Genomic DNA, 13,311 nt, shown 5'->3' with positions numbered 1-13,311 from the left:
TTTATAGAAGTGTCTTGATCTCTTTTTAATGGTGCGACACGTGTCTTAGATGATCTAGTTTGTTCTTAATGAGCTTTTTTTAAAAATCTCTCATCTCCTAAAAATTATAATTTGGTTTTCTGTGTTTTTGGTATTTTAACTTTAATTTGTATTTTTTTTATTTTTAATTTTTGATCTTGCTCATTTGATAAAAAAATTGTTTGTTTTCTATTTCATATTTGATTAGTAAAAAATTATATACAATTAAAATACTCTTTAAATAAAAAAAAATAAACCAAAGGTGAAGGTGACTTTTTGATCCTTGCATAATGATTTTTTTTATTTTTTTAATTACAACATGAGATTAGAGGCAATTTTATATTTAATTAAATAGCAAAAAAAATAAAGTGAACATATACAATACTTGGAGACATGTGGGAAGTGTACATGTATTTTGAGACGCGTGCAATGCCTCTCAACCTAAAAAAACACTCTTTTATTTTATTTTTTGAAGTGTCATTATATTTTTTTTATGATTTTTTTCAACTATGTATTTTAAACCTTATAACTCAAATTCTGATTTAAAAAATTAATGAAAGTTTGACATGATATCCTCTAAATTATAGATTTATTATATTAATTTAAGTTAATCAAGATTTTTTATGTTACTTTTTATTTCATTTCGCTTAACTATATTTAACCAGCTGTGAATTTATTTACTATTTCTTTTCTTTCATCTAATTGAATTAAAGTCATATTATTGATTCCAGCCGGTCCACGCATAAACTCTGGGCCCCCAGGCGAAACGGGATCAATGTACTGTGTTATTATTGAAATAATGTATACCAGTAATGATAAAAAAAAAAAAAAAATAATAATCTTAATTAGGAGAGGGCTGTGGTTTGAACAAATCTAAGGTTAAGATTTTGATTGATGTGAGATGAACACGTGTCATGCTTGGAACCAAGAAGGAGGCCCCTTAGAGATGCAATGGCAGGCAATGACGTGACATCAACATGGAATGGGCTGCTCCTTGAGGCTTGAAGTCGTTATGAGTCGAGTAAGCTGATCGGGATATTTTTAATTATAAATTAAAAAATATATAATAAAGCTGAAATTTTATTTTATTTGAATTATAGTTTTGTAAATATAAAGTTAATTAATATACACTACATAATCTTAGTAAGAAATAAACTGTTTTATTTTAAAAAAGAACCAAAGCCTCACCCAATTCTAATGGAAACGAGAAGAAATATATGTATATATATATATATAAAAAAAAAGAGGGATGCCCAGCTTGGGTGTGAAAGAGGCGTGTCTTCCAGGGAGGAAGAGCGTCATAACTTACTAGAGAAGAGGGCAGGGGAGGTGAACCTTGGGAAACACACGGCCTTCCTTTTCCAAAACCAGCGACTTGCAATGTCAGCAAAACCCCACTTGTCCTGGTAAATTCACTGTACTTCTGGTGGCGTTACAAATACAGCGCAAGCAGCCAAAAAACCTTCACAAAGTTTCATGCTTTCTCCCAAAACAGGCACACTTCCCCATCTCTTCCATCCCCCCTCCTGAATTGAGGAGGAAGAGATCTCTATCCTTCCTGCCATCTTTCTTAGCAATAAGACAACGTGCACCGTTAAAGAAAGGAGGAGAGTGTGAGACGCAAAAGGTGTTTGATTGTGCTCTCTATCTCTCTCTCGCTCTCTGTCTTGCTGTCTTGCTTGGAAATCCTCTCATTACTCTTCCCACCAACACTTCCACCGCCACCGTCAGAAGCCACGGCATCGCAGGTTCCTATCTCGCCTGCCCTTCTCTTTTGCTTCCATCTTTCTTAAGTTTCATCACAGGTTTCTTTTCTTTTTGTACTGTGTTGAAAACTCATCATCTGCTAGCTTTGATAGAGTTTCTTGAATCTACTTCAAAAATCGATCTTTATGGTAACCCAAGTCTCTTTTTTCTTCTAATTTTAATGCTCTCTAAGCTTTATATGTTTAACATAAATCATGTTTCTTAAATCCTGTTAGCCTTTAAACATGTAATCTTGTAGAGAGGAGGAGGAGGAGACGAGGTCTGTGCAGGAGATATACTGCATCTTTCTTAAATTTTCCATCTTTTTGGATTGATGTGTATGTTGGCTTCTTGTTTAATAGAAAGATGATAAATTTACTGAAACTGATTGAATCTTTTATCACTTTTACTTGGAATCCAGTTGGGTTAATGGGGACGACGTTGCTTGGTACGAATTTCAAGGCAGCTGATCAGTTCTCCAGTAGCCGGCAGACAGACAAGCTGTTCATGCATGTAGAGAAGAGAGCTTAAATGAGTTTTTGTCAGATAGGTTCTGTAGATTGGTTGAATCTGGTACACACATCTCTAGCAATCAAAGCACCAGCTATCCACATTTAGATCCAAGAGGCGTTAGAGGTTTTTGGGATGTTTGATTTGTGAGTTATCTTCAAGGACCTGCAGGACGTTGGTGACTTCACAAGTGACAAGCTTGGCTGATTCACAGAGTTGTTGCTCATTGGTAGACTCAGCTTTTTTTGTTTGTTGCTGCATCTAGTCTTTTAACTACATTCTGTAATTGGGATCCAAGTTAACCACGGAGAGTGATTCTTCTGGTTTGGAAAGAAGGGATTGTCCATTGATACACTGCAAGGTCTCCGGCATTGTGAAATTAATTCTGTAGTTGAAAGTAATTGATCTTATCCGGGGTGTTGGGAATTTTGGGAACAAGAAGGATTTAAATGAGTTTCGAACATTCTGAACCAGAAACAACTTTGCCAAGAGGCATAATCAATCTGCAAGATCATTCAAGCAGCGTTATGGATGTGAGAGCAAGAAAGATCACTGCTGATAATCATCATGCCCCTCCTAATACAAGTGCAGAGAAAAAGAAAATTGAGTATAACCAATCACTCTCACAAGGGAGCACCAGAAGGTTGTTGACTACAAGCCATTTCAGCTTGGCATCATTGATTTTGCTCATGTGTGTTACAGCATCTTTGTTGATTCTTCCTTTGATACTAGCGCCGTTGCCTCCGCCACCTTTCATGTTACTTCTGCTACCAATAGGTATCTTGGTATTGCTCATAGTCTTGGCTTTTATGTCTTCTAATGCAAGGGATATAACTTTTGCATGCGTGTAAATGGTGTTTCAAGAAAACTTGTGCACCTGTGTCTGTTAACACAACTTTTGTAACTCTCTGAAAATGTTAATAAGAAAAGATACAGGTTCTTTTATCTCTTAGTCATAAAAACTGATGTGGCCTTGTTCATCGTTCACTAGATTTGCAGGAGATCTTATGCATAAAGCACAGAAATGGAGTTATTATATATAAGCAGGGATATGCTGCTATTGTTGCCATAGATCAAATATTTGGAATTCTCCTCTTCTCTCGTTGTTGCCTGTACTTCGCCATTAGCTATGTCAGTGATGAATTACAAGCCACGAGGAACTGGATTAAAAAAGATATAAATTGGAGGCTCCATCTCTTGGTATTTTGAGAGATTGATTTCCAATGCCTGGAGAGCTATGGTACAAGGGATCTCCATATGACCTTACTAGTTTCTAGTTGAAATTTATAATTTTCTTTCTTAAAAGTTGTGTTGCTGCTGTTTAGAATGCGAATATTCCCAGCCATGATGGTTTTGTTGAAATAGAAACAAACTTCCAAATCAAATCCATATCTAGGAAGTGTTTAAATAAATTAATGCGTTGATAGCAGCACTTTCTTTTTTTTATACATGGCATCGTGTAAAGTTCAATGCATTAACCAAGAATTTGAAAGGAACATGATGGTGGACATGACTCGGTATCCAGTGTATTTAATTGGATAAAGACTACGAACCATGATTTGGTCCCTAGCACTGTTTGACCATATAGCTTGGTTTAAATAATATGATTGATTCAACCTCAAATGGTAGCAAACCCTTTTCACTGGGGCAGATGTGTAATCGTGTTTTAAACTGTTTTTGATGCTTTTTTATATGGCCATTTGCTTAAAATATGAGACGAACACCCTAAAAAGAAGGAAAACATTACATACACCATACCCACCCATCCCATCATCCCCGAGAATAATTTCACAGATGAGATCCACGACCATTCCATGATTCATCACAGATTCAGTGGCTGCTGGTCAAATGCAATGTGAAACATCATTGTTTTACCACCCTCCTTGGTGGGTTTCACTCGCATACCCACCTTCGAATGATGCCCATATTTGCAAGTTGCAAGTCCAAACACCAGGCAAGCCATCACGTCATGAACAGGAAGCAGTCAACACGATCTCAATATACAAACAGTACGACAGCATTTATTCTTTCCTTCCTTGGAAACTTTTCAATCCAACCACAAAAGAAAGAAATGGGAGGAAGAAAGAAGGGATCCTGCTTACTGACCAAATTAAAAATGAACTAAGAAAGAGCAAACAAAATATATTTATATAAAGATTATGTTAGCTAATATACATTTCATTATGCATATAACACCCTTTGTGACATAGTTGCTCTCTGTCTTGCTCATTATAGTTAAACATGCACATGATCAATATAATGGTATGATAATTCCAGAGAGAACTAGTACTTTTGCCGGCCACATTATGGACGGAAAATTAACAACCTTAAAAGCTCCGTCACCCTAACCACAGTTGAAATATTTATTGTCTATGACATCTATGAGATATGGTGGGGAAATCACTGGTCAAAATCCACAACACAAGATATTCTAGGGCATCCTGCGGGGATGAACCAGAAATTGAGGAAGGTAACGCTCCAAAACAGCCAAGAGCTCTTTCCCTTGGCTCACATCTTCTGAGGACCCACCCCCAAGTCTTCTCACAGCTTCAACAAGCAGCCCCCTTTGTCTTTGTGAAAATAAACGACCACCAGTTGCTGCACACTCCCTGTACAATGGCAGATAAGCAACTGCCACTCTTAAAGGGCCTGGCAGATGCCTTAGGGATATAGGTGATCTACCCCAATTCAAAATCATAACGAGATTCATGTAATGTTCTTGTCCTTGCTTTAATCCATCCAAGAAAGCTGCCTCTGACCAGTTCTCTCGAAGAAAAGCCTTGAGCTCAGGGGCAACAGACTCATCATCAGAGCGAGCAATGCTGTCTGCAACAGCGTAAGTAGCAGTAGGATCACCCAAGAAATCAGAATGCAAAAGAAATGCCACACCATCAAGCGACCCACCACTTCGCTCCCCAGCAGCCTTGAGAATTTCTATACTGAGGGCAGCAAGAACATGCTGAGGAACGTGAGGGAGGAGATACCCAGCAACATCAATTTGACTACTGGAAGTTGCAGCTGTGAGAGCAAGGCAGAGTTCCATGTCACGACAACCCCTTTTCACAAACCACTGAACAACCTGCATGCAACCCCTTTCAGCTGCTCTCATCAAAGGACCCAAGAAGGCTATAGCATTGCCCTCTTCCACAAGACATTCCATTGTACCAATTTTGCAATAGTGAGAAGCAAAACCTAGGGCCAAGTCAACATCAACATCCAAGCTGTTCCTATGGGCAATCTAAAAGATTGATCCCATATTTGACAAGCAATAAATTCAAACAAAAATGTCAGATACAAATACTTAGATTGATGAAAAATTCTCTATCTCACACATGCACTCATGGAAATAGATATTGCAGCTGCGCTTTAGAAGGGGAAAAAAATTGTTCTACAGTGTGGTCCGAGGAAAAAAGACAAGCCAAATGCATCAAAACATACCCAAAAAAATCACGAGCACATCTTTCACCAACACAATAGGTGATGAAATCTGCAATTTTTGCTTATACTAAAAACGCTTCACTGCAGCATTTATTTCCTTCTTTACAACCATATATGAAAACTATTTGTGATTTGCACAACCAAAGCCATACTCATTTATGAGTAACATAGAAATAGAAGAAAGAAAGAAACTCACCCTAAAAAAACACCTAAGGAATAGGTATGATCATTAATAAGATTCTGATTGTCTCTCTTGCTCTCTTAATAAAATAGCAAGATTCATCTTCCAAGGAAAACAAAAACTTTGACCTTCCAAAACACTCAAAGGAACATAAGAAAAAGGCGTGTGTGTGTGATTAATGTTACCTGCAACAAAATGCGCACAAGTTCTGTACTTCCAAAACGAGAGGCTTCAAGGAAACACTGGTTGACATTGTCTGCACCCCCTTCAACCAACATGCCAAGCAACCCTTGGATTGCAGTTGCTGATATCCCAGATGACCAGCCAGGATTGAATGAACTGGAAAATAGAGTAAGAGGAAAACAGGCTGCATCAAAGGCCTCAGTGAAATCCTTCCCAGTGAGTTGATTGCCAGCAAGATCAAGAAATGTCTTGAATGCAGACAATTGGAGTTGAACCTCAGCAATTGAGCTTTGAATCACTCGGTCTCTATTTACCTGGCAGCGGGAATGGAAGCCAATACATTTCAAAGCCCACTCAGTAAACTTTTGAACCTTGGCACTGGCTTCTGCCTTCAAGACCTCATCCCCATTGCACTCCTGAAGTCGCTCCTTCAATCTGAAGATGAGAAAGGAAAACAAAGAATGCACATGAAGAGGATGCGGGGAAAAAAAATAGCTTTCACCATGCACGCTAGCATATAAAAATGTTGTGGCTGAAGTCCTGGTTTCTCTTTTTTCAATGAATGCAAAAGAGGAGATGGAATTTTTCGTTGTGTGCATACATTTGCTATTGCTAATTTATAAGGAAAGATAATTATACTATATTGTACCAGAAAGTAAGCACACAGAGTAGCACCTACCCCCTGAAATCTAAAGATACACGCTTACTCACTTCAAGAAGGCCTACACAAAGATATCTCCAGAGACTTTACCATTTATAAAACAGAAATGAAAATCACATCAGAATCCAGCCATTTATGTCTGTGCCTGTCCACTTGGACAGCCAGAAAGCAAACAAATCATATTTCACTAATTGTAAATCCATAGCACAAGATGTAATAAAAACAAGGAATGCATCTTCATTTATTTCAGCTCACAAGTCACGCCTAATCATGCATAGCAAAAATACCGTGTGCATTACAATCATATTAAATACAGTGAATAATTCATAAAAATTTCACAGTTCTTCTATAATGGAGCATATTTTGGTCACTAAACCTAAATAAGAAAATAGTTGAAGGCATTCTCAGATGGCTGGATGAAAACTTGCTCCCTCTGAAAGTGTTTTATACTCCTTGAAAGGAGACATTGTCAGAAGCATTAAACTACTAATTAGTATTCACTTTCTAATTTGATCTCTGGTTATTTTTGAACCACAAGTGTGTCAAGAAATTTAACCGATAAAATTTAATCTCTGGTTATTTTTGTACATCAAGAACTTCCCCAGTGAATTAGGCAATCCCACAGAACCAGAGTGCAGTTCCACAACAAGGAGCTGGATGAGATCTACAATTTCTTTCCTCAATGTTCAACCAGCAGGTTGTTGAGATTTTCATTTTGCGATTTTACTATGAGAGTGTATAGGGCATTAAAATAAAACTATATGAAGATACAAAGTAAATTTCCCCTTCACGTGTAGAATCAAAATTGTTTTAACCTCCCAACATTTTATTTAATGCATTTACCGATCAAAGGGTAGATTAACAGTTACCAGATCAAATCTAATATATCAAGGACCAAACTATGTTGGAGGTGGGGAGGGTCAAGGGACAGAGAAATAAAGAAGAATAGACCAAACGTAAATATAAAAGCTACTGACTGCAAAACAAAACCTAAATCAACTTCTTATATATTACAGATTCATTGAGAACAGCGGATTAAGGTATAACTTCCCATGTCAATGCACAAAACATTAAATGATCCTTCATCACCAAGAAGAAATACCTCAGGATATGCAAATGTAGAAAGGATTTTGAGTGCCCAAAGGATTATAAATGGGAATATAAGATTCACCAGTGTACACTAGAATGAAATGCAAATCCAACCTAGCATAAGGCAGTAAGAGCAATCACAAAATAACCCCCTAATGCAGTAAGCAAATAGCGTACCATAATGCATGGATGGCAGCAACCTGGAATAGAGAATACAAGTTTTGAAAAACAGCTTCCAGCACTAAATATATGATGCATATAAGTACAGGTGTGCCCAAAAATATACAGGTGTTCTTCATACATACATATGCATGCATATAAATAGGATGTCAAACACATGTCTTTACTCATACACGCCCATACAAACACACAACATAAATTCTATCCAAACATATGGACAAGTAAACACCGATTGTTCCATAAACTAGAAAAAACAGCCAGACTTTTTTTTTTCATTTTTTCCTCATTATACCTTTGGGCCATTACATTGACTGTGTCTTCAAGATGCATTGTTTGGCTCTGGCAGGCAGAAACACATGAAGCAAGAAAAGAAGTTCTGAGAGCAGCTCTAGTGAAGTCATAAGCGCCATTAGCTATAATCTTCTTAATCAGTCCAGTTATCCCATCAAGTTCTTGCTGTGTGCTCAAAAACCATATAGAGTCCAGCGTGATGCACAAGGCATCATTAAGGGTTTGTGCATCAGCCAGCAATATCAAGCTCTCAGCAGGCTCCCAGTCATGGCAACTCACTGCGCTTTGAAACATCCGACCCAGCTCAATCCTATCTTGCCTGCTGAGTTTCTTCTCCTGTCCAAAATTCTCCTTATTGCCAATCTCAGACTTCATCGCAACCACCCGTGGCTTGAGTTTTTTCGTACTACAACTACAAACACCAGAAATTCTTGACTCTTTACTTATAAGGGGTGCTTCTCTTGAAATTACAACATTACTTCCCTCCCCCATTTCTGATGAGAAACATTGAATCTCACTCTTTGGACTTACAATTTCATTCTCTTCAGTCTCCATTTCCACACTAAATGACTGTTCTCGGCAGAACTCATCCTCCAGATGCACATCAGTGCCCTCAACAAATGTTATCTCCTTTTCCATACTTTACCACTATACAACCACCACCTTGACACGCCGGAATAAAGGAAAAAAAGAAAACCTCAATCAAGCAAACACTCAATACTCCCTAACAACACGATCATATATGTTTCAAGTAAGAAAAGTACAGAAGAACCCAGTAAAAAATGCAGTGAATTCCCCTTCTTTAAAATCCCAGTTCCATCAAAACAAATGACAGGTTCCAGAAAACTATAATCTCAATTCTCCTCCTCCTCCTTTCATTCGATTCTCTTCTCTAAACAGCTCCATTCAACCAAACTAACGAGCAGAGATTCAGTAATTTTTGAATTTTTGCTGGGCCTCCTTGAACAAATTGAATCTAATAATTGAAGTACCAAAACGACCAAAAGAAGCACACCCACTAATTATATAACTTCAGAGGGGGTCCAAACAGTTTCCATAACTAGAGAAAAAATAAAAGCCCTAAAGAGCAGAAACCCCTCCTCCTTCATCAATCAGTATCATCAAAGATCCACAACCAGACCCTAAAACACAAAACCCATTTGCATCAATAAGCAACTAGCAACAATAAAATTAATATCTTTCTGCTAAACAACAATTAAAAGCTCAAAAAAATTGAGAAAGCATAGGAAGTATAAAGGATATGAAGTAAAACCGCGTAAATAAAATAAATTAAAATAAAGAGAGATTGTGCAGATACCAAACCTGAGTTCTAAATGGAGAAATTTTCAAGTTCTCTGTTAGAGAGAAAGGGAGAGAAAGAGAAGGGTGAAACTCCCTCTGCCTCTGCTAATTTTAATTACTGGGGTGGTGGGGGAGAATTTTTATTATTATTTTTTACACCAGACCAGAAACTACGAAAACAAAAAAAGCTTTGTCTTTGTTTCTCGATTAATTTATTTTAATAATAGTAATTTAATTTTGAAGAAGGGATGTGATTATTTATTTAAATGAAAGAGTGGGTGATTGAGTGAGAGAGAGTGTGTGCAAGGGCAGCGATGAAGATCAAAGTTACTATCGGTTCCGGCTCATAACCCGGTTAATAAATTAATTTTAAAAAATCAAGTCAAATCTAAATACAAAATAGATTAACTAGATTATGGATTGTTTGATCTGCCAAGCTAATCAATTTTCACCTGTTCATCGTAGATTTTGAGTCAAAATATGTTTTGAGTTTATTTAATAATATAGCTGTAATTATTTTTTAAAATGTTTTTTTTGTTGTTTGAAGTTGTTTTGAGATGATATTTTTTATTCTTTTAATATTAATCAATCAAAATAATTTTAAAATAAAAAATTAAGATTATATAAAAATATTTAATTGGGGGAGAACAGAGTTTAATAATACTGATTAAAAAAGTGAGCGTGGGTGGTGAGTGATGGAGAGATTAATTAGAGTAAAAGGAATATAGAAAAATGTTTAGTATTTTAGAATTAAGGAGGACGGGACGGAGGGGCTCATGAAAGCGGACTGTCTGTCCACCACAAAGGAGGAAAAAGGTGGAGGTGTGGGGTCCATGTTGACGACACCTCCTCACTACAATCATTACACCTTTGCATATTCCTTTTTCTTCCCCCCCCCCCCCCCCCCCCCCCCCTCTCTCTCTCTCTGACGGCGAGTTAATCAATACTGAGAGACCACCCAGCGAGCCGAGCCCGGCCCGGCTTGCTGGTTAACGTAGAACATGGTAGATTCGGAACTGGAATTAAATTAAATTAAAAAATAAAAATAAAAAAGTTAGGTGAGACTCAGATAATCTAATAAGTTGATCTGAAAAGAATCAATCAAAAATATAATTATAATTTATTGATTTTTTTAATAAAATGATGTTGCTTAAATTTAAAAAATTAACCTAAATAACCCAATAATATAACAAAAACCTGAATTTGGAGTTGAATACTCAATCGGATATAAAAAGTATGTTATTTTATTTTATATTTAAAAAGTATTTTTAAGAATTTTTTTATTTTTTATTATTTTAATATGTTAATATAAAAATAAATTTAAATGAATAAAAATAATTATTTAAATATATTTTAAAATAAAAAAATAATTAAAGAAACAACCTCACAGTGTCAAATATTAACCATAACTCCAAGCGACGGATCTCCTTCTTTTTTCTATTATCCTCTCTTTTACCTTTTGATATTGCTAGTGACTTTCCTTGCGAGTTGCTCCTTGGGCTTATGCAATATCATCGATAATCTTTCAATTTCATTTTCGTTGTTATCTTTTTTTATTCTAATTTTTCACCTTTTAGCCTAGTTTGTTTGTTTTTTCAGTTTAATTCATTTTTAAAAAATGATTTTAAAAATATTTTTTATAGTTTTGATATACTGATTTTAAAAATAAAAAAATAAAACTAAAAAATCTTTCTAATATGTTTTTAATTAAAAAATAAATTGCAATAGCAAACATTGGCTCTCTCCTTTTCACAAATGAAAATTGATTCACCCAAGAACAAAATAAAAGAAAATGGAAAAAAGGTTGTGTTCGTGAGATTTTTCTTTTGAATCTTTTCTTCACTTGGAGTGCTAGAAATACATTGGGTTGTTTCTGTAGGTAAACTTAAATTAAATATATTATCTTACGATGAAGTGATTTGTTTGTAATGAATTTTGTTTTATTTTCAAATTAGAATCAATTCAATTACTAATTTCTTTTTTATTTTCTTTTTTAAACCAAGAATGAATAAAATTTAGTTATCAATATTTATAGACCAAGCTTATAGTATATTTGAGTTACTTACTTGTTAAAGTTGTTGGAAAGGTTTAGATGCGGAGTTCAAAATAAATTAAAAACTCTTTGACGTGGCAATTAAAACAATTTAATATTAAATATTTGCTGGCATTATAATAAGAGTTTCTTAAAAAATATTTTTTAATTAAAAGTATATTAAAATTTTATATATATATATATATATTTAATATCAACATACTAAAATCATTAAAAAAATATCTAAAAACATCAGCTTATTTTTTTTCAAATAAAAAACACTTTGTTATAAACCAAAACCAACCAAACACTCCCTCAATATTTCATTTGTTTAAGTGGTAGCATTTGCATTTCTTGAAAATACACTATATATATATATATATATATATATATATATATATAAAAAGAAAATGTGAAACTACATATATATATATATATATAAAAAAAAGAAAATGTGAAACTACGCAACAAATCAAGCAACTGTAGTTATAAACAAGAGGAAAATTAGAAAGACCAACTGATTTGATCTACCCCATATCTTCTGCTAAATTTTAAATGTTGATAAGATTTTTTATTAAGATTATTATGTTGTACCCAAATTTTATAAAGAGTAACCTTGTATATATAACATTCATGTGAGAAAAATACATTCTTTACTTTACTGTTTTCTTTAAATTTACATGATATTAGAGCTATAAAAAGACTAGCGTCTCATCATCTCATCATGTCGATAATAATTCCAATCTCTAATATTATTTCACTCAAGTTGACTTATGATAATTATCCTCTTTGAAAGACACAATTATTGCATTATTTTCGTGGACAAGACCTATATGGCTATCTTGATGGTACACTTATTCTTCTTCCTTAGATGATTGATATTCAATATCCTGATACAGGTACACTGACCTAAATTCCAAATCATGTGCATTTTCAATGGTTGCGATAGGACAGTTTAATCCTTAGCACTTTCATATATTCTATGATCGCGGGTGTTTTAGCTCAAATAGTCTTTTATACCACCTTCTATCAAGTTTCGCAAGCACTTAAAACAAACTTCTCTTTATAATCTTAGACTCGTACCATCCACGTTCGAACTCAGCTTGTCAATACAGAGAAGGGCAGTCAATCTGCCAATGCTTATTTCCTATTGATTAAAAGATTAGTTGATGAACTTGCTATGGCTGACCAACCTCTTAAATATGATGGCATTATTTTCTATGTTCTTGCTGGGTTAGGACATGAATATGATAGCTTTATCTCATTTATCTATGCCCGTAAAGATCCTATCACACTTGAAAAGTTATACTCTTTTTTAATTGTTACAGAATCTAGTTTAACTTGTCATCATCTATTTACTCATGTGCCTCTTGCTGAAGCAAATATTGCTCAGAGACAACCACTACCATCCAGCAATAGGAGTAGAAGTGGTTCTTGGAGTAGAGGCTGCCATAACAACTATTGTGGAAGGGGTGCTTTCTCTTACAATAAAAGTGGCACATATAATTCTTTTATTATTGTGTGTCGAGTTTGCAGAAAATATAGTCATTCTACTTGTGATACGATCAAAAGATTATTGTCTTCTTCCAAGTTCAGGAGTGTCAAAGTAATAAATAATCCGGCAAGACAAGGGTCGAACCACAGGGAGGTTAATTGTACAAATTATAAATAACAATAATA

General features: G+C 35.0%; 1 protein-coding gene and 1 long non-coding RNA gene across 2 annotated transcripts; one reads left to right on the top strand and one right to left on the bottom strand.

Moving 5' to 3' along the window:
* The first annotated feature begins 1,294 nt into the window (after window positions 1-1,294).
* Window positions 1,295-2,514, top strand: LOC105111023 (uncharacterized). The gene is made up of 2 exons (XR_839559.1): window positions 1,295-1,766; window positions 2,186-2,514. It is a non-coding gene; the product is annotated as an uncharacterized LOC105111023 (long non-coding RNA).
* Window positions 2,515-4,396: 1,882 nt separating this feature from the next.
* LOC105111024 (ankyrin repeat protein SKIP35) lies at window positions 4,397-9,794 on the bottom strand. The gene is made up of 4 exons (XM_011006255.1): window positions 9,621-9,794; window positions 8,299-9,439; window positions 6,079-6,511; window positions 4,397-5,512 (listed from the first exon to the last, which is right to left on the bottom strand). Exons 2-4 carry the CDS (start codon window positions 8,934-8,936, stop codon window positions 4,706-4,708), a joined length of 1,878 nt encoding a protein of 625 aa, XP_011004557.1. The 5' UTR covers window positions 8,937-9,439; window positions 9,621-9,794; the 3' UTR covers window positions 4,397-4,705.
* Between the last annotated feature and the right edge of the window lie 3,517 nt (window positions 9,795-13,311).

The sequence above is a fragment of the Populus euphratica genome, unplaced genomic scaffold (assembly GCF_000495115.2).
Source record: "Populus euphratica unplaced genomic scaffold, PopEup_1.0 scaffold273.1, whole genome shotgun sequence".
In the NCBI taxonomy this organism is placed as follows: Eukaryota; Viridiplantae; Streptophyta; class Magnoliopsida; order Malpighiales; family Salicaceae; genus Populus; species Populus euphratica.
This window is presented reverse-complemented; position numbering and strand designations above follow the sequence as displayed.

Coding starts and splice junctions, on each gene's coding strand:
- LOC105111024 (XM_011006255.1), bottom strand. CDS start 8,936: ATGGAAAAGGAGATAACATTTGTTGAGGGCACTGATGTGCATCTGGAG. Junction 6,512..8,298: donor GTCAATGTAATGGCCCAAAG/GTATAATGAGGA, acceptor TCTCATCTTCAG/ATTGAAGGAGCGACTTCAGG. Junction 5,513..6,078: donor TTGTGCGCATTTTGTTGCAG/GTAACATTAATC, acceptor TCAATCTTTTAG/ATTGCCCATAGGAACAGCTT.